General features: G+C 48.6%; 1 protein-coding gene across 1 annotated transcript in view; it reads left to right on the top strand.

Moving 5' to 3' along the window:
• LOC137143955 (nuclear GTPase SLIP-GC-like) overlaps positions 1 to 20,317 on the top strand; it is a 33,595-nt gene extending 13,278 nt beyond the window's left edge. The window contains exons 10-17 of the mRNA XM_067534040.1: positions 4,386 to 4,519; positions 5,546 to 5,707; positions 6,639 to 6,796; positions 14,265 to 14,403; positions 15,789 to 15,897; positions 16,960 to 17,096; positions 18,771 to 18,858; positions 20,256 to 20,317. Of these exons, the coding sequence (XP_067390141.1) occupies positions 4,386 to 4,519; positions 5,546 to 5,707; positions 6,639 to 6,796; positions 14,265 to 14,403; positions 15,789 to 15,897; positions 16,960 to 17,096; positions 18,771 to 18,858; positions 20,256 to 20,317 (989 nt within the window). The remainder of the gene's footprint in view (positions 1 to 4,385; positions 4,520 to 5,545; positions 5,708 to 6,638; positions 6,797 to 14,264; positions 14,404 to 15,788; positions 15,898 to 16,959; positions 17,097 to 18,770; positions 18,859 to 20,255) is intronic.
• The last annotated feature ends 925 nt before the right edge of the window (positions 20,318 to 21,242 follow it).

The following is a 21,242-nucleotide window of genomic DNA, read 5'->3' as shown; positions in this document are numbered from 1 at the left end:
AAGGCTGGATATGCACAAACCCATGGGGATGGATGCAATGCATCCGAGGGTGCTGAGGGAATTTGCTGATGTGATTGCAGAGCCATTGGCCATTATTTTTGAAAGCTCATGGCAATTGGGGAAGGTCCCAGATGTTTGGACTAGGCAAATCTAGTGCACGTCTTCAAAAAAGGGAAGGAGGAGGATCTGGGGAACTACAGGCCAATTAGGTTCACCTCAGTCCCTGGAAAAATCATGGAGCAGATCCTCAAGGAATCCATTTTGAAGACTTGGAAGAGAGGAAGGTGATCAGGAACAGTCAGCATGGATTCACCAAGGACAAGTCATGTCTGACCAACCTGATTGGCTTCTATGATAAGATGACTGGCTCTGTGGATGTGGTGTAAGCGGTGGACATGATGGTCCTTGACTTTAGCAAAGCTTTTGATACAGTCTCCCACTTCTTATCACCAAGTTAAAGAAGTATGGATTGGATGAGTGGAATATAAGATGGATACAAAGCTGGCTAGATCGTCGGGCTCAACGGGTGATGATCAACGGCGCGATGTCTACTTGGCAGCTGGTCACAAGTGGAGTGCCCCAGGGATCGGTGCTGGGACTGGTTTTGGTTTCAGGTTGAAGTGGGAGAGGTCTAGGTTGGATATTAGGAAAATCTTTTTCACTAGGAGGGTGGTGAAGCACTGGAATAGGTTACTGTTATGTTAAATCCTTGGAAAGAACTTGTATTCAGAGAGAAGTCAGCACAGAACACAGAGAGATGCAAACCCATGAAAAGTCTTTATTGAACTACACTAAAACCAGCCAGGACTGGCTGAGCTATCCCCTAATAGTCTAACTCTATTGCTATGGCAACAAGTTAAACTCTGTTGCTACAGCAACCTAGGCAATAAGGCAAGACATAAAATACACAACATATTCCTCCTCCCCTAATGAAAATGCCCATTTAATAGAACAATCACTAACCGAGGTAATGAGGGTAGCCTGCCTCATATTCTGGTTACACCCCAGGGATTATTCTGCCCCATAATGTGGGTTTGCCCTAGCTAAATATCCAGCCACTGAGGAGGCCTTCTCTCTCTAGGTGGATTATGGCAGACTTCTGGTGTTCTTGCCCCGTAAAGTGTTATTGGTGCGGGTCTAACAATGGGCTCAGGACTTGAAGCTCGAACAGGGGAGGGGGCTGAATCTGCTGCAGAGGTGGATGGAGAAGGGGAGTCGAGAATGGGTTACTCTTGACTCGATATCTCACCTGTAATGGTGAGATCAGGCAGTTCAACTGGAGATGTGTCCGTGGGACATGTATGACCTGGCAACAACTGATCTACATGGCGCTGCCAGGTGAGATCATCTGCAGTCTGGACAGTGCAGGAAACAGGTCCTGTTTGGGCCATGACTGTAACAGAGACCCATTGAGCTCCAGAAGCAGAGTTACAAGCTAGGACAGGCTGTCCAGGACAGAAGATTCGGTCTTTTGCTCTGTGTGCACCTCTGATGACTTGGTTTTGTTGTTGACGTTGCACAACTTGTCGTGCTTGGGCTGGTTTCAGCAGATCAAAGAAAGTGCGCAGCTGTCGTCCCATCTTTAGAAAGGCTGGGGACACTTTGGTCGTAGCATGAGGTGTGTTTCTGTAAGAAGGTGTCCAGATGCTTTTGAATGGAGGAATGTCCCCTTGCAGATCTTAAAGCTTGTTTCATGGTCTGCACAAACCTTTCTGCTAATCCACTGGTGGATGGATGATACGGTGCTGAAGTGATGTGAAGTATCCCATTTGCTTTCATAAAATTTTCAAACTCCTAAGAGATGAACTGTGGTCCGTTGTCGCTCACAAATTGTTCCGGCAGACTGAAACAAGTAAAGATTTCATGCAGTTTCTGGATAGTACTTTCAGCAGTAGTGGAAAGCATTACAGAGACTTCTGGCCATTTAGAGTGGGCGTCTAAAACAACTAGGAACATTCTTCTTTCAAATGGGCCAGCAAAATCAATGTAAATACCCTACCATGGGTTTTCAGGCGAGTCCCAAGGGTGTAGGGACACCAACTGAGGCGCGTTCCTCATACTCTGACATGAAGTACAAGCTCTTGCCTTCTCTTCAATGGCACTGTCCAGGCCAGGCCACCAAAAGTAGCTTTGTGCAATTTCTTTCATGCGCACTATTCCACAGTGACCTGAATGTACTGTTCTAATATCTGTGATCTCAGTAGTGGTAGAATAATGACACACAACAACAAGCAACCAGAATGGATTGATAACTCCATCCTCCTGGACATGGAGGGAAGAAGGTCAAGTGAGACGTGAGAGTCCCGTAGAGATGTTCCATGCATCGGTAGGTCCATTACTTGGGGTAGTACTGGGTCAATGCGAGTTGCCTCCTTTACTTGAGTAGCAGTGATGGGTGTGTTCGCTACCTGTTCGAAGTAGAAGATTTCTTTCTGGCCAATATCTTAATGTTTAACTGGTAAAGATAGCCTTGGGAGACCATCTGCATTGCAGTGCAGAGTGGATTTCTGATATTTGATCTCATATGTGTGTGTGGAAAGCAACAATACCTGTCATTGCATACGACTAGCAGCCAATAATGGAATGCCTGTGCATGGTCCAAAAATTGATGTTAGAGGTCAATGGTTGGTGAGAAATGTGAATTCCATCCAAACAGGTACTGGTGAAATTTCCGAGTTCTGAAAACGATTCCCAGTGCTTCACGTTCAATTTGGGCACAGTTAGTTTCTGCTTTGCTTAAGATTCATGAGGCAAAATGTGTGACATGGCCACTCCCACTCCAAAAGGGGAGGCATCTCAGGCCAGCTGTAGAGGTAAGGACAGATCAAAATGCCTCAGAACCTCTGAATTTAGCTATGTGCATTTAGCCTTGTTAAATGCAACATCACAGGCTTCAGTCCACTTCCAGACCTTGTTCTGGTCAAGGAGTTCATGTAGTGGTTTTAATAGTATTGCGAACTGTGGAATAAAATTTCCATAATAGTTCAATAACCTAAAAGATAGCATAGCTGGCTTACATTTTGAGGAGGTGGAGCTTCCACAATAGTCTTGACTTTTGCAGGAGCCTCATGGAGGCCAGGAGCATCTATGATATGTCCCAAATATTCAACAGAGTGCTGGAAGAATTCACATTTGTCTTTGTGGACTCGTAGGCCATACTCTTCCGGTCTTTGTAGGGCAGCCTCCAAGTTCTTAAGGTGATCCTCCTCATTCTTGCCAGTGACCGGTGACCAGAATGTCATCAAGATAGCACTGGACTTCTGGCAAACCATTAAGATCTGGTCCATAGCCCTCTGGAACAAAGCTGGAGCAGACATTATTCCGAAGGGAAAGTGACAGTATCGGTACAGCCCTTTATGTGTCACGATAGTCAACAGCTCTTGGGACTTCTCATCGACGTGCATCTGTAAATATGCCTGACTCAGATCAATCTTGCTGAATTTTTGGCTACCAGCTAAGCCAGCGAAGAGGTCATCAATGCGGGAAAGAGGGTATTGCTCTGCATCCAACACCCGGTTAACAATGACCTTAAAATCCCCACAAATCCGAAAGGAGCCATCTTTCCTCAATACTGGAACGATTGGGGTTGCCCGTTGGCTGTGGGTAACTGGTACTAGGACTCCATTTTTGACCAGGACCTCCAGGTCTGCTTCAACTTTTGGCCTGATGGCATATGGCACAGTTCTGGCTTTCAGTTCAGCTGGTTCTTCCTAAGCCATGATCTTCCCATTAAGGCTGGGTAACTGCCTTCCACCGCAAACAGTGGCAATTTAGCCGTCTGTCCATTGAGTTCCACCTTAAAATCAGTAGTGCCCAACATGGGTACAGCTTCTCCAGTGTACGTCTTCAGAACAATTTTTTGTCGGTTTAAGCGGGAGATGCTTTAGCGTCTCCTTATACACCGTGTCTGAGACCAGCGATACTGCTGAGCCGATGGCCCTGGCTGGCACTCTGGAGCTGGGGTGGGCATTGGGCCAGCACTCCGGCCGGCGCTGGGGTGGTCAGACCTGGCACTCCGAGGCTGCCTGGTCTGGCCCAGCACTGTGGGCCTGGGGCCGATCTGGGCTGGTGTCCTGGGTGGGAGTGGGGCCCTGGACTCAGGCCATCTGGGGCGGGACTTCTCTGGCCACCGCAGGGGCCTGGGCAGGGTCCAGCAGGAAGAGGGCAAGGCCTCTGTCAGAATGCAGGGGATGGGAGCCTAGCCTCCCTGAACGGGTGGTTCATGTGCCCCACCCAGGGCTGTCAACCTATCTGTGTCTACAGTGAGGGTTAGGTCAACCTTACTACATCACACAGGGTGTGAAAATGTTCACAGCCCCGAGTGCCGTATCTAGGTCATCCTAGGTATAAACCAGGCCTAACTCTGCCTATCTGTGCTATTCCAGAGATCCCCAAGCTGAGAGAGTACGTCAGGAACATTTATCTGAAAGAGAAGAAGAAGCTGCTAATGGATTATATGACAGAGGCTCTCGGCATTGTCCTGCTGGCTGAGAATTTCAACTCCACACAAGACACGGTGGTACGGCTGGGACAGCTTTGGGTGCTACGATCTGCCTTACTGCTAGCATAGCGATGGTGCAGTGAATATTCCCCTTTCTTCCCACAGCAGCAGTTTCTCTGCACACTGCCTTCTCCCCATTCTATCCCTGGTCCTTTGAACCTGGCCAGATGCCCCATGGTTCCTAGCAGGAAACAAATGCAAATCTGCTCCAAAAATCTAGCAATGAACTGGTTAGAGGGTAAATACACTATAGCCCCGTGGAGCTTCTCAACTGTGTGTCATAGTCCCCATACTCTTCACCACTAATGGGGTTACTTCTGTACTCAAACTAGGGAGAGGGACTATAGTTTGTGATGCAGGAGAATCTGAGTTCTAGCCCCAGAGCAGGACTAGATGATGAGGTGGTAGAAATCCCAACATCCTTTCTAAACTACAGCTTATTCTGTGGGAAGCATCAGTGAAGCTGTGTCTCAGCTGAAACTTCCAGTCTTCCCTAGTGTAGACATGCCCATGTTGTCCAAGGCCATGTTCTCATTGGCCGGTTGGGTTTTTTAATATCACACCATGTACTACCTCCCAGTTGCTCACTGCTTGACCCTTATGCCTGGAGGATAAGACGTATCACTGAGCCCTTTGTGTTCTGTGGGGGTTAAAGCAGTGAAAGGAGGAAAAAAATACAGAGATTCTCTTCTTTTCTCCTTATCTGTAATTGACATTAAAATCATGACTGGCTTTACCTGCAAAGGAAGCCATACCCTGGAACCGACCCTGTTTCCCAGCTGTCACTTACTCCCCTCCTTCCCGCAGCCTCCAGCATCAGGCCACGCTAGGGCTTTGGTTCAGTACTGACTCAGAGCACCACCAGCTGGACTGGTGACACTGCCTCTTCCAGCACAGTGTTCTTTAGATGCCTCCTGTCCAGGTGCTGACCTGACACAAGCCTGTGCTGCATTTTCTAGCCAGAAGAAATCTTGGCGTGTATATATATTTTGCCTCCAGCATCAGCTGCACAGTGAGGTGTTCTGTGCTCTTCTTCCATTCCAGAATCACTATCAGCAGAGTGGCTTGGAGACCTTTGTGGAGGAGAACATCAAGGCTCTGGAGAAGGAGATTGAGAAATGTTTTGCCCAGCTGGAACAACCGCTTAATGAAGGCGTGAAGCAAGCAAAATTATCTCACCAGAAAGCGTTCTTTCAGCTCCTTACAGTGAGTAGCAAGCTCTCGATTTAGACCTAATGTGCAGCTTTCACTCTCTGGCCAGCAACTGTCTCCACCTTTGCTTCCCTGTTGCTTATTAACTTTTGAAAAGTGTTTTGAGATCTGTGGAGGAAAGTCCTTACCATCTAAGACTTTAAGGCTCCTGAAGTGTTAAGTTTAGTTTAGAATGTGATTTGCTTTTACTTCTTCTAGATCAAATCTGATTTATATTCTTCTGGCTTATAATCATTTAAAATCCTTCTGTACTTAAGAAACTTATTTTTTTGTTTTATCTAACGCAGCGCATGTGGTTCGAGTGTGTGTAAAGAGCTCGTTTGGAGTGACAGAGCTGGTGCATATCAATGTCTTTGATAAATTGACTAACCAATGAGCTTGCAGAGTCCAGTGGGCAGCACTGAACTCTGTAAAACGGCAGTTCCTTGGGTTGCATCTGGGAGTGGGGATGGTGACTGGGGGTCACACCACTTCATAATCCCATGAGTGGCTGACCAGAAGCACTCATTCACTAGGTCAGAGACCGCTTGCTTGCAGGTGGCTGGGTGTGGGCTGCCACAGGAGTGGGGGGGTTCACACAGCATGGCAAGTGCAAGACAGGCCCCAGGAGTGAGGGTGTTGGGGTGACACAGCAATATACCAGTCCAGATTGCAAAAGGGGAAAGTCACAGGCAGCACGGGTGGGGTGGGGAGTTAGCTGCCTGAACTGTACATACCATGGGTCTCAGACAGGTCAGAGTTCGTGTGGATATGTCTGCTTGAGCGGAAATTACACCTTCCAGCTCCAGTGTAGACATATGTTTGTACAGATCACAGCACAATGGGGCCCTAGGCTCAGCTGAGGCCTATAGTTTCTCCTGTAATACAAATCGTAAGTGATGTATCCCATACCCACTTCATTACAACTGTGTTTCCAATTATCCAGCGAGACACCGGTTACCAAGGCTTCCACCAGACCCTGAAAGCTGTATGCCAGAAGAATGGGGTATATGCGCCCCAGATGTTCACCCGCATAGACCTCAACAGTGCCCTCGCTCAGCCCATCTATGACAAAATCGGCCCCATGTTCACAAACATATTCAGGTGAGAGGAACCCTGCCCCACTCAGGCTGCAGAGATGCTGAGCCTTCTTTGGTAGGGCAGTCTGGGCTCCCCACTAGCCCCACATTCCTGTAGAACCTTGTTCGCTGGCGCTCCTGGGTAACCCAGTCTGATGGAGTCCCCCACCAGCTCCCCTAGCTTGACTGCAGCTGGAGCATGATGTGAAGTTCTGTGGGAACTAGAACGCTACACGGCAGCAATGGTAGGGCCGCATGTGTTATTACAGAGATCCTGGGGAGATAAACACCACAGGAAGTACCATCTTGCAAGGCCAGACCAACAGTTTCCATTGTGGTCACTGATTGGTGCAGGTGCTCTATTTAAGCCCGGGAATTTGTGCCAGGAAGTGTCTGTGTCAGTGTCTGTGTCTGTGTCAGGGACCCTGCGCATAAGCAACTCCTCATACAGGAGGTCTACTCACTCCTGAAGCTCGGTGCGATTGAGGAGGTCCCGGGGATGGAAAGAGGAAGTGGATTTTACTCTAGATACTTCCTGATCCCCAATGCCAAAGGCGGCCTGAGACTGATCCTGGACCTCCGTCACCTGAATAGATATATCAGACGTATCAGGTTCCGTATGGTTTCCCTAGCCTCCATAATTCCGGCCCTAGATCCAGGGGACTGGTACGCTGCCCTCGATTTAAAGGATGCCTACTTCCACATCTCCATTTTACCAGGGCATAGGAGATTCCAGAGATTCCTGATAGAGGGAGGCCACTACCAATTTGCGGCCCTCCCATTTGGCCTCTCCTCAGTCCCGAGGATCTTCACCAAGTGTATGGCCGTAGTGGTGGCCTACTTGCGCCGCAAGGGGGTTCAGATCTTCCCCTACCTGGATGACTGGCTCATCAAGGGCAGATCCAGGAATCACGTGCAAAACAGCCTGGAGCTGGCTTGTGCCACATGCACCAGACTGGGCTGCTCATCAATGAGCAAAAGTCCACACTCGCCCCAGTGCAGCGCATTGACTTTATAGGAGCTACCCTGGACGCCGTACAGGCCAGAGCCTTCCTGCCACGACCGTGTTTCGAGGCAATGGGATCCATTATCGTGGAGCTGCATAGGTCCCCCATGACGACCGCCAGGCACTGCCTACAGCTGTTGGGACATATGGCAGCCTCTACCTACGTGGTAAGGCTGGCTCGGCTAAAGCTAAGGCCCTTACAGGCATGGTTATTTTCAGTCTACGTACCCTCCAGACGCTTACTGACCAAGGTGGTCACGATTCCCCCACAGGTGCTGTCCTCCCTCCGTTGGTGGACGAACCCGAGAGAGGTGCTCAAGGGAGTCCCGTTCAGAGACCTGGCTCCATCCGTGACCCTTATCACGGATGCCTCGGATGTGGGATGGGGAGCCCACATCAGCAGCGACCTGGGCACCCAAGGGTTATGGTCACCGATGGAGAGAGCTCTACACATCAACGTTCGCGAGCTCAGGGCAGTCCGTTTGGCTTGCAAAACCTTCCTCAGATTCCTGAGGGGCAGGGGGGTACGAGTCCTCACGGACAATACCGCAGCCATGTTCTACGTGAACAGGCACGGGGGAGCGCGTTCCTCGGCCTTGTGCCAGGAGGCTACACGTCTATGGGAATTTGCAGTGAGGCACAACTTTCATTTATTTGCCTATCACCTCCCGGGGAACAGGAACGATGAGGCAGACCGCCTCAGCAGGTCGTTCTCACCCAGACACGAGTGGTCGCTACACCAGGAGGTAGCAGCTTCAATCTTCCGAGAGTGAGGTGTCCCCCAACTAGACCTGTTCGCGTCGTCTTGGAAGAGGAAGTGCCTGAAATACTGCTCGCTCCGAGGTCGCGAGCCGGGCTCCCTGTCCGACGCGTTCTTAATAGAATGGGTGGGCGGCCTGATGTATGCATTTCCCCCCACTCTGCTCCTCCCTCAAGTCCTTCTCAAGATCAAGAGGGACAGGGCGAATGTCATCGTGATTGCCCCAGCGTGGCCGAGACAGCACTGGTACAGTATGCTGCTTGACCTATCCATCGCCACTCTGATTACGCTCCCCAGGCGATACGACCTGCTCTCCCAGGACCAGGGTCGCCTGCTGCACCCGGACCTGGACTCCCTCCATCTGACAGCATGGAGATTCTCTGGCTGACAGAGGAAGAAAATGCCTGCTCTTTGCAGGTTCAGCAGATTCTGCTGGGTAGCAGGAAACCTTCCACACAGGTTACATACCGGGCTAAGTGGAGGCGCTTTACGGGTTGGGCAGAGGCCAAGGGTATCATGCCAACCTGCTCACCAATACAGGCGATTCTGGAATGCCTCCTGCATCTTAAACTCCAAGGCCTAGCTTTGGCCTCCCTGAAGGTACACCTGGCGGCCATCTCGGCTTTTCACCAGCCAATGGAAGGGCGATCACTGTTTTCCCACCCCATGTCGGTCAGATTCCTGAAAGGGGTGGAGAGGATGTTTCCACAGGTTCAGGACCCAATCCCCCCCAGGATTTAAACCAGGTCCTCACCATGTTGACAGGACCCCCCTTTGAGCCCATGGCCACATGCTCCCTGCTACTCCTCTCTTGGAAGGTAGCATTCCTAGTGGCCATTACTTCAGCCAGGAGGGTCTCTGAGATAAGGGCATTAACATCGGAGCCCCCCCATACAGTCTTTTACAAGGACAAAGTCAGGATGAGGCCCCACCCGGCCTTCCTTCCCAAGGTAGTGTCCCAATTCCATTGTAACCAAGACATTTTCCTCCCTGTGTTTTTCCCAAAACTGCATGGTTCGGAAGACGAACGGAGATGGCATTCGCTGGATGTCAGGCAGGCCCTGGCACACTACATGGAGAGAACCAGACCCTTCCGTAAATCTACACAGCTGTTCGTAGCAGTGGCAGACCGGATGAAGGGCTGTCCCATCTCCACCCAGCGAATCTCTTCTTGGATCACGTCATGTATTAAGACATGTTACGAGCAAGTGAAAGTGCCACTGCCAGGAACGGTAACGGCACATTCGACCAGAGCTCAGGCCTCATCGGCGGCCTTCCTAGAGAACGTGCCACTGCAGGACATCTGCAGGGCAGCCACCTGGTCGTCAGTTCACACTCTCATGACCCACTACGCCATTGTTCAACAGGCGAGAGATGATGCAGCTGTCGGCAGAGCCGTGCTGAGTAGAGCCGCTCATCAGTGACTCCTACCCTCCTCCAAGGGTATGGCTACTCAATCACCTAAATTGGAATGCATATGAGCAATCACTCGAAGAGAGAAAACAGAGTTACTAACCAGTAACTGTTGTTCTTCGAGATGTGTTGCTCATATCCATTCCAAACCCACCCCCCTGTCCCCGCTGTCGGAGTCGGCAGAAAGAAGGGACTGGGGACCCACGGGGCCGGAGCGCCCTATGTACCACGACATGAGCGCGGCACTCCAGGGGGCGCCGCTCAGCCCTGCGGGTGTGCTAAGGGAAAAAAGATCTGGGAATCTGTGCACGGGGCGCGCACACACCTAAATTGGAATGGATATGAGCAACACATCTCGAAGAACAACAGTTACTGGTAAGTAACCCTGTTTTATCTAGCTCAGAATCAAAACTCCTAGCCCACTGGCAAGGGCCCTATGAGATGGTGCAATAAGTGGGGCCAGTGAACTATGAAATCTGACAACCAGACAAACGAAAGGTACACCAAATCTACCATGTGAACCTGTTAAAGCCTTGTGGAAAACCCAGGGAAGTCTCCTAATATCCCCCTAACCCACCTGACCGTGAATTAGGCCCACAGGTTGCCGAGGCCTCAGAGCCAGCGATGGTCAAGATTGGAAACAATCTCACCCCAGACGAAAGAGCCCAGGCTCAACAGATGATCATCACCTTCTCAGCCATGTTTTCTACTCAACCTGGACAGACAGTTTCATAACCCATAACATCCAGACAGATGATGCATATTGTTGACAAATGCAAAATGGCTCAGCTTCCTGGAGGTCTTCATGCCTTGAATACCATTGATAAGAATGCTGTGGATTGGCTTGACTGGATTGCATAGGCCAAATAATAGATCTAGACAGAACCGGGCCTCAAAGTCAGAGAAAATCCTCGACTCCTTCCCCAGAACTTGAAGGAAACGGTGAAGCAAGAACTCCAATCAATGCTAGAAATAGGAGTAAATGAGGAATCATTCAGCAACTGGAAAAGCCCCATAGTCTTGTGTCACGCGGGCTGGCTTGAGTGGGGGGTAGGGGGGGCATTTAGTATATTGTGTGACAACAGTATGGCAGAATCATAATAATTCACGTGAGATGTATCATGTCGGGTACTGTTAGAAGGGATATATCGTGCTGAGTAAGATAAATATACTCATGTTCATGTATTATACGTAAAATGGACATTATCAATGTATTTGATTATTTCTGTATGTCAATTTGGACTGGCTGGGACGCACCCCAGACAGAGAGGCAGCAGAACCATAGCCTGCTTAATGGCCCATTAAGACACTCACGGATGCAAGGGGCCCAGGAAGAAACTAAAGGCATACCTGAAGAGTCACCAGGATTGTCCCAAGTGACTCTGGACTCCATTTTATTTCTTCTAACTTTCCACAAGCCGCATGGCCAGGAACAGACAGTATATAAGATCAAACCCCAGAAACCATTTTGCCTTCTATCCTGAGCTTCAGCCACCTACCTACCTCTCGATCAAGTCATCTGCAACTGAAGCTGTGTAACAAAGGATTGAGGCCCATCCAGGTACTGGATGTACACCAGAGGGGACTATACAAGCCTGCAACTCCACAATTCTTTTAGAAACCTGATGTATATGGACTTTCAATTATTTGTATGTATCTGATTTGCTTTGACCCTTTAACATTTCTCTTATGGTTTCTTTCTTTCTTTTTACAATAAACCTTTAGTTTTAGTTACTAAAGGATTGGCTGCCAGCGTGGTATTTTAGGTAAGATCCAAACTCATATTGATCTGGTTCTGTGGCTGACCCTTGGGGGTCAGAGGGAACCTTTGTAGTAAAGAGCATAGAGTTTAAATAACTGGTCTCTTTACAGGACCTAGTGCTGATTTGGGAGCCTGGAGCTGAAATGCAGTAAAGGGGGCTGTGTACATTTGCGTACTGGCTTCTGTGGGGATTCAGAAGTGCAGTTTGTGGCTGGTTGGAAAGTCTGGCTTCAGTGCCATCCACCAGTGGTGGGAGAATCTGCTCTCCGTTTACAGCCTGCCCTGGCCTTGGCACGGACGGGTCACATCTTGGTCCCCACGCCTTTTGGGATTACCCAGATTTGTATTGACTTCCAAAGGGTCCACATAGTCTCAAAATCTGATGTGTACCCGATGCCTCATGTTGATGAACTACTTGACCAGCTAGGGGAAGCAGAGTACATCACCACCCTGGATCTAATGGAGAGATAGTGGCAGATCCTCCTCGCACTAGAATCCAGGGACAAGACAGCTTTCTCTACTCCCTTTGGGCTTTTCAATTCCGGACAATGCCCTTCGGGTTGTATGGGGCCCCAACCATGTTCCAGTGGCTAATGGACCAGATCCTCCAACTCCATAGACAATATGCTGCCACGTACCTAGATGATGTCGTAATCTACAGTCAAAACTGACAGCACCACCAAAGACATGTGATGGCTATGTTACAATCCCTCCAGGAACGTGGCCCGACTGCAAATCCTGTAAATGTCACCTAGGCAAGGATGAAACAACCTACCTTGGGTACACTTTAGGAAAAGACACAGTGTGACCCTTGGTTAATAAGGTCTAGGACCTCTAGACTTGCCCCGCACCTTTGTGAAGGACACAAGAAACCAGTTTTTTGGACTGGCTGAGTACTACTGCCAATTTATTCTGGGTTTCTCAACCATCGCGGCACCTCTCACTGATCTTCTCAAGGGTGGTAGCTCCCAAAAATTCCAGTGGACCAAAGATTGTGAGGAGGCTTTTCAAGCCCGGAAGACATAGCTCTGCCAAGAACACAATTCCTACAACCCTGATTTCACCAAGGAGTTCCTGCTAAAGATGGATGCATCAAACGTGGGTCTAGAAGCCATTTTCTTCCATGTATAATAGAATCATAGAAGATGAGGATTGGCAGGGACCTCAGGAGGTATCTAGTCCAACACTCAGCTCAAAGCAGGACCAACCCCAACTAAACCATCCCAGCCAGGGTTTTGTCAAGCTGCACCTTAAAAACTTCTAAGGATGGAGATTCCACCACCTCCCCAGGCAACCCATTCCCATGCTTCACCACCCTCCTAGTGAAAACGTTTTTCCTAATATCCAACTTAGACCTCCCCCATTGCAACTTGAGACCATTGCTCTTTGTTCTGTCATCTACTACCACTGAGAACAGCCTAGCTCCATCCTCCCTGGAACCCCCCCTTCAGGTAGTTAAAGGCTGCTATCAAATCCCCCCTCATTCTTCTCTTCTGCAGACAAAACAAACCTAATCTCCTCAGCCTCTCTTTATAAGTCATGTGCTCCAGTACCCTAATCATTTTGTTGCCCTCCTCCAGACTCTCTCCAATTTGTCCACATCCTTTCTGTAGTGGGGATCCCGAAACTGGACACAATACTCTACATGCTGTCTCACCAGTGCCGAATAGAGGGGAATAATCACTTCCCTCAGTCTCCTGGCAATGCTCCTACTAATGCAGCCCAATGTGCCATTAGTGTTCTTGGCAATAAGGGTGCAATGTTAACTCATATCCAGCTTCTTTTCCACTGTAACCCCCAGGTTCTTTTCTGCCAAACTGCTGCCTAGCTCATCGGTCCCCCGTCTGTAGCTGTGCATGGGATTCTTCCATCCTAAGTGCAGAACTCTGCACTTGTCCATGTTGAACCTCATCAGATTTCTTTTGGATCAATCCTCTAATTTGTCTAGGTCACTCTGTATCCTATCCCTACCCTCCAGCATATCTACCACTCCCCCCAGCTTAGTGTCATCTGCAAACTTGCTGAGGGTGCATCCACCCCATCCTCCAGAGCACTAATGAAGATGTTGAACAAAACCAGTCCCAGTACTGAACCCTGGGGCACTCCGCTTAGGACTCGTAACTCAAACAGTTGAGAATGTTGTATCTGCATGGCCCATGTCCCCCTACCCACCCAGCCTTAAAGACTGAGGCTATGCAACCCAGCAGGGGGCTGAGAGCCAGGCACTCTAAGTACTAGGCTGCCTGACTATCCAAGCTGCCTGTTGCTGAGAGGTTATAGGCACCTGTGTGCACTGGGGTCATGTGATCCTGAGCTGACAGAACAGTTCTTCAGGGATCAGTCCAGAGAGCATATTTTAGAGCAGCTCTGTGACTGCTCTAGCTTATGCCAGGGTCAGTGTGGCACCTGGCCAACCCTGAGATTTGGGGGGGAAATACAGATGGCTTAAAGCCGCCTTTGTCTCACCTCCTACCTCCCCCTCAGCTGTTTCAAGTATGGGGGGATGGAGCTCATTTATTTTTTTAATGATTCATATTTTATTATCCAACTAGGATCCAAAAGGGCACCAGAACCTCGCTGAAACCCTGCCTCGATATGTTCAAAGTCTCGATACAGGAGAAAATCTGTGATGTTTGGAAGAAGAGCACGGTGGCCAATCAGAACTGCAAGCTCAAGTTCTTCATTGAGGAAGTAAGTTGAGGTTAAGCTAAGAGTGAGTGCTCTGCCTGCCAGTCAGTGGGTCTGGGGTGAGAGTCATCTGGCTATGCTACTCCTCTGCCTGGCAGGGCCGAGGAGGGCTGTGGAATAAGGATAACAATGGGTGAAGCCTGAAGGGGACTCTCAGGGAGAGCAGGACTGGCTCTGTGATGAACTCTGCCTTCTGGCCCACTGAGCTGTACGTTATAGGCAACACACACAGTGTTTAGCATTTATTACCTGGCATCCATGCAGGGCCATACTCTCAGCTGCAGAAGACCATATTAGCGCAGGATGCAAGTGGGGAAACCGCCTTGACTCCAGGGCTCGTTTGGCCCTGGTGTAACTTCGAGCACCCTAAAGGCCTTCAGCGACACTGGAAGTAATGACTCCCCTAGGGACCACTCTGAGTGCCAAGGATGGCCAAAGCACAAGGCAAGGTACTCCAACAACACCTCCTCCCATTCTAACATGCCTCCTGTGCTGGTCTGGCCAGGTCAGTGCAGTGTGTACAGCCAACAATGTCAGCCGGGGATTCCCATGTGCCAGGGAAATACCCAGCAGCCTTGCAGTGCCGGAGAAGTCCCCTGGGAGGGCCAAGGATCAAGCCCCCAGTCTGTAAGATAATCAGACATCAAATCTCTGTGCACCCCAGAGAAGCCTGGTTAGGCTTGAAATAAATAGGATGGATTGAAAATGATCCTGGTCCAAGGCCTGGGAGAGTTACACTCCGCTCAGCACCATTTCCACCATAGCACCGAAGCTAGACTGATGATATATTTAAGATCAGATCTCTTGTGAATTACCATGGCTAGAACCCCAAAAGCATTACACCGTTGGAAAGCAATTGGGAGTCCCAAAGTACATAACAGATTAGGTTCCCATCCCCATAACTAACAAGAACCTACCGCCTTAACTGGCTGGTGACTGTAGAGAGCTGGAGACACTGGGGCAGAGATTGGGCTCTGTTGACTGGACCAGGTGCCTAGGACGAAAAGACGTCAGAGACTCAAAGTCTGCACCCCCAACCAGGGAATCTTTAGATACCACATAGAACCTGTGGGCTCTGTGCACAAGGCCGAGGAGTGATGAAGCTGGGAATGAGTTAGAAGTACCAGGCGCTATGTAGTCTTTAAGCTGGGAAAAGGTTTGTGGAGCTCACAGACTGTTTGTTTGAATTCACATATTTGTATCTCAACTCTGACCTTAAAAATCCCACCCTGCATATTCCACCTTGATTCTGGGTCTAACCAATAAACAGTCCACACAAACCCTGATCCCTGATCAGCTCCAATATTCCAAACCATTTATTTAGATTGTTTTTTTACAAACAAGGGATTGGAAAGATCATGGCAAATGCTTTAAATTGACTCTTGCAGACAAACATCATCCTGAGCACGCTGGAGAGAGAAATCCTTACGAAGAAGCTGGATATCTACCAGTCCCTTCCACTGTCCATCCAGAGTGACCTACAGCCTTACTATGAAGGTAGGACCCTTCAACTGGGTGATCCTACATTTTGTGATGTTGGCATCAGGGCCATGAAGGAGCGATGAGGATGACAAACCTTTTTTAATTTCATCCTCTAAACTGGAAAAATGCCTGACAAAGGAAGAGCACATTGATCTCTGTCTTCATGCATAAAGGGGGTGTGCAAGCATGTAGCAATTACTGACCCATCCAGTAAATGAGTCACATGATGAAATGTCTGGAAAGAATTATCGAGAAGAGACTTCATAAGGGACTGGGGCATCAAGTAAGTAACAACCAACGTGGTTTATGCCAGGAAGGTCAACAACAGATGCAGTGTCTGCAGCCCAAATACTGTGGGAGAAACTCAGTGAATTGCATTTAGTGTTTGTGGACTGACAGTTGCTCTAGAACTGGAAACTCACCTGGAAAGTGGGGAGCGGAGTGCTGAGTCTCAGTGTGTCTGGGATGGGGGCTGGTCTGAGGCATACCTATGAAACGGGATGGATGCTTGGCGATGGTCATTGTGGGAGGGATGACAGGGCGTGGGGTGACAGGGTGGGTCCTTGTTTTGCTCTGGCTAGGAGGACTAGCATAGGGAATCAGACTGGGATCCTTGTGGATGGTTGGAGGAGTTCCAGGAGGATTAAAGTGGGGTGGAAGAAGGGACCAGGATGCTATGCCTTGGCAGAGGAGTGGGATGGGGAAAAGTCTGGGAACAGGGGTCGGGATATAGCACAAATCAATTCCTGCTCAGCGTTTCACTGGCATCTCTGCAGCGCTCTGCAGCAGTGGGGCCCCTCCCACTCAGAGCTGTGGTATGTGTGGGCAAGGGGTGGGGGGGTCATTTGCATTGAGGAATATGAGAGAGCTTCATTCTCTGGGGCAGCCAGACGTGCTCTTTCCTCCAGCACGACGGCCATTGTCACTGGAAGAGCCAGACGGATGTGCCTTTGTGTGCTGCTGAGACTACCCTTGGCTGCCATTATTTTTCCTCACCTAAACCCCACCCCCAGCATCTCCTCTGCCAAATCTTTCCTGGTCTTGTCCAGCACTGTGACCGCTCCCATCTTTCAACAGAGGCGGCTAAGATCCAGGGGCGGCAAGCCTACCAAAAGATGCAAAATATTCTCTTGGAGAACATTGAAAGAGAGACGCAGTGGGGGATGTTTGAGCGCGCAAAGGAGAAGATGAAGATGCAGCTCCAGAAACTGAAGGTGAGGAACGCTTCCCCCTTCTCGGTAGGGCTGTATTTATGGGTTTGCATGGTGCTATCTGGGAACAGCACAGTAACCAAAGAGGGAGTGCCCCAGAGCAAACTACCCAGCCAGAATTTCGGCCAAAGATATTGGAGCAAACCCCCTGCTCCCGGGGATGTTTAATTTCCGCCTAGAGCAGAAACAATGTGACCTTGAATTTCAAGGTGTCCATTAAGGCCCTGATCTTGCAAACACATTTGTCTAACTGAACAGGACCATTGACTCCAGTGGAACCACACATGGGTTAAAGGTCAGTGCATGCATGTTTGCAGAATTGTTAATATGTTTATTATTTGTGTTACCCTAACGCTATGGAGCGCTGGTCCTGGGCCAAGCCCTACCGGCCACTGTATAAATACAGAACAAAGGGACAGACCCTGCCCCCGAGAGCTTACGATCCAAGTATAAGACAAGAGACGACAGGTGATTAGGGCGTAAATGATCTCTCTGCAGTGAGCTGCTTGGAACCCAAAGGCTGTCGTAAGAAACACTAGTGATTGCACCATTTTCCTGAGAACAGGTGAATGTTCTAGCAACTCATACCTTTTTTGTGTAGAACAACAAGCGTTGTAGTTGTTTGATACTTATGGATTGAGTGTATCAGCCACTCCATTGTCTTGCACAGGATCAATGTCAGACAGACAGACCCATCATTTCCAGGTTGGCTGCCCCAGAGAATGAAGCTGTTTCATGCTCCTTTTTAAATATTGGCACAACATTAGCTTTTTTCCAGTCTTCTGGAACTTCCCCAGTGTGCCAAGACTTATTGAAAATCAATGTTAATTGTCCAGTGAGCTTCTCAGCCAGTTCTTTTAATATTCTTGGATTCAAGTATTTGGACCTGCTGATTTTAAAATGTCTGACTTTAGAAGCTGCTGTTTAACATCCTCCTGAGATACTAGTGGACTGGAAAGAGTGTTCTCATTATTGTATGCTATGTTGTGTGTTTTCCACCAAATACACAACAAATATTACTGCCTTTTCTGCATTAATATCCACAGTTTTATCATTTTCATCTAGTAACGGTCCAATACCATACCTCCATTCAATCACAGATAATAATGAATAATATCATTGTCAGGATTCTTTTTGTTCCTAATATATTTTAAAAACTCCTTCTTATTGTCCTTACTGCTGACCATAGATTTCTCCTTGCGTCCTTTTTCTTTCCTTATCCATTTTCTACAACACCTAGCTTCTGATTTATATTCATTATTATCAACTTCCCCTTTCTTAGGTAGATATACATATCTAACTATACATATGTATAGATATATTCAGTTTCATGCAGTTCACTATATTCGGCTTTCTTTGATGAGACCTTAACAGATGGTTCTTCTCTGAAAAGTGACTATAAAATGACGTTCTTAGCATCATTTGTACTGTCGCTCCAGATGAAACATGCTCTGTTTACAAGCCACCTGCCAGCTCTGTAAATTCCCTTTGGAATCTGAGGATCAGGTTGGGCTCTTTCCTTCCTGCCTGTCATAACCAGCAATAAAAGCTCTCCAAGGCGACCAAGACCCATCGTTACACCTGTGCAGCCCCACAGCCTTCACATGATGGCCTCGGTGGTACCTGCATGACCTGATCACTTCCATGCTCACGTGCTCGGCAATTTGTTTCCTGCAGAACACGATCATGAAGAGGCTCCGGAAGGACATTTCCACCATGCTCAAACTCGCCTTATCTCACCGGGAAGAACTCACCGAGAAGCTACTGAAATCTTCTCCTGGGTATTGTCAGAATTGGAACCCCTCTGCCCCCTGATGGTATGAAATGATCTGACTAGGGGCTCATTGGTCCATGTGCCGGCTTCTCTACAGGGGCAGACATTTGGGCTGTGTGTATGGGGAGAATTCCATCACCTTAGTACATGGAGCTGCAGGGTGGGGGATGCAGTGTGTCCTCCCAGCAAGGGCTGGATGGCTCCGTGGGGCTGGGGGAATGAACTTTGGAACACTGATACTCCACCCTCCCTCTGTGAGGGCAGAGGCTGCATTTGATGAAGATTCAGTGGCCCCAGTACATGCCCCATACAACCATCATGGAGGGGCTGTAGATGGAGCAGGGAGGGCTGCATGACAACCTTGCACCCTGAGGGCCTACCCTACCTCCACACATACAGCCAAAATACTCAGGGAGCTTTCTGTTGACTTCACTGGCTGTGGGGTTGGGATAAGTGACTTGCTCAAGGGCTCAGAGGGATGCTAGCAGATCTGGGAATCACACCGACATCTCCTGAGTGCCAGTGCAGTGCCTTAACCACAAGGCCATCTCTTCCATTGCTGCCTCTGCTGCATACTTCTGTGTAGCCTTGGCTAAATCACTTAATTACTTTGTGGCTCAGTTTCCCCATCTGTAAAATGGGAATAATGACACTTTACCAACCTTTCCAAAGTACTTTGAGCTCTATGGATGAAAAGTTGTAGGTGAGTGCTAAGTACGATTAACTCAAGAGTTCATAGATTAATGAGTGAAGGTTGTCTACAAAGACACATGGCCCATCCACGACTGTAACTGGCAAATGTCTCCAACAGCCAGAGATGGGACACCAGATGGGGAGGGCTCTGAATCACTACAGAGAATTCTTTCCCACGCGTCTTGCTGGTGGGTCTTGCCCACTTGCTCAGGGTCTAACTGATCGCTGTATTTGGGGTTGGGTAGGAATTTTCCCCCAGGTCAGATTGGCAGAAACTCTGGAGGTGTTTGCCTTCCTCTGGAGCGTGGGGCACAGGTCACTCGCTGGTTTGAACTAGAGTAATTGGTGGATTCTCTGTCATTTGAAGGCTTTAGATCAAGATTTAAAGACTTCAGTAACTCAGCCAGAGGTTCTGGGTCTACTCCAGCAGCAGGTGAGTGAGGTTCTGTAGCCTGCAATGTGCAGGAAGTCAGACTAGATGATCATGATGATCCCTTCTGGTCTTAAAGTCTGAGTCTATGAGGTATTAAGGCCCTGATCTAGCAAAGAACTTCAATACATAAAATGGCAACCCTTGTTTTCCTTCATTTGCCTGGAGGAGTAGAACACTTTCCTTGCTAAAAAATACAGGGAAATGGACGCTTGTTTTTCAAAAGAAAGACAACTAACCATGTTTTAATCTGCTGTTCTTTTTGCAGACTTCCAGGATGAATACAGAGAAATTGATAGGATTCATGTACAGCTGCAAAGAATGTGACGTTCATAAAAAGGGACGACAACAATCAAAACTGCTCAGGACATGATTTTCTCCTGCATTTTTAAAAAAAATTTTCAGGGGGGTTTTGGAGAGGGTAAATTTCAGCTTTGCAGCCAGAGCAATAAAAGCTAACCCAGCAAACTGTTGTGCATCTATCAGCTCCACTTGTGTGTGTCTGTCCACAAAAATATATCACTTGATAATGAATGCAATGGGGTTCCTGGGGTACAACCTGGACCATGGGACCACTAAGCCTTTTGGTCCACCAACCCTGTTCTTCTCCCAGTGTGATTGTGTATCAAGCCATAAACCTCTGGCCGGTACTTCACTTATACAGACATCCACAGGCAGGGACACACCCATGAATGCTTCTCCCAACCACTCATGAACAACAAGAGAGGCCCCAATCAATTCCCCCCAGTTCTGAGCCTTGCATCTCAGAACTGTACCGTCTTGCACTGGTCAGAAGCCTGGCCAGTGTAAGTTCATTACCCAATCCGCCTCTCCTTCAATGTGGGGAGGACAAGCACTAGCCTTTGTAAACTGAGCTGAGGTTTTCCAAGCACTTCAACCAAAACACACTGTTTTAGGTAAAATATAAAACAGATCTATTAACTACAGAAAGATAGATTTAAGTGATTATAAGTAGCAAGCATAGAGATCAGAGTTGGTTACTTGAGAAATAAAAATAAGTTTGCTGTCTGAGTTCTACAAACTAAACCGGATTTGAATCACGCATTGTCTCACCCTAACAGATGGTACGAACAGGATTCTGTTCCTCAATACACAGGCTGGAATTGCCTTCTGGCCTGGGGCCATCTTTTCCCAGACGTGTGTTGTCCTGTTTGTTCTCCAGACGTTTCTTCCAGGTGTTGAGCTGTGAGGAGAGAGAGGCCAAGTGGTGATGTCATTTTCCCCCTTTTAT

The sequence above is a fragment of the Emydura macquarii genome, unplaced genomic scaffold, assembly GCF_026122565.2.
Source record: "Emydura macquarii macquarii isolate MOO-44397 ecotype Brisbane River unplaced genomic scaffold, CSIRO-AGI_Emac_v2 contig_3372, whole genome shotgun sequence".
Taxonomy (NCBI): Eukaryota; Metazoa; Chordata; order Testudines; family Chelidae; genus Emydura; species Emydura macquarii.
The sequence above is the reverse complement of the archived record's forward strand: the minus strand, read 5'-3'. Positions and strand labels throughout refer to the sequence as shown.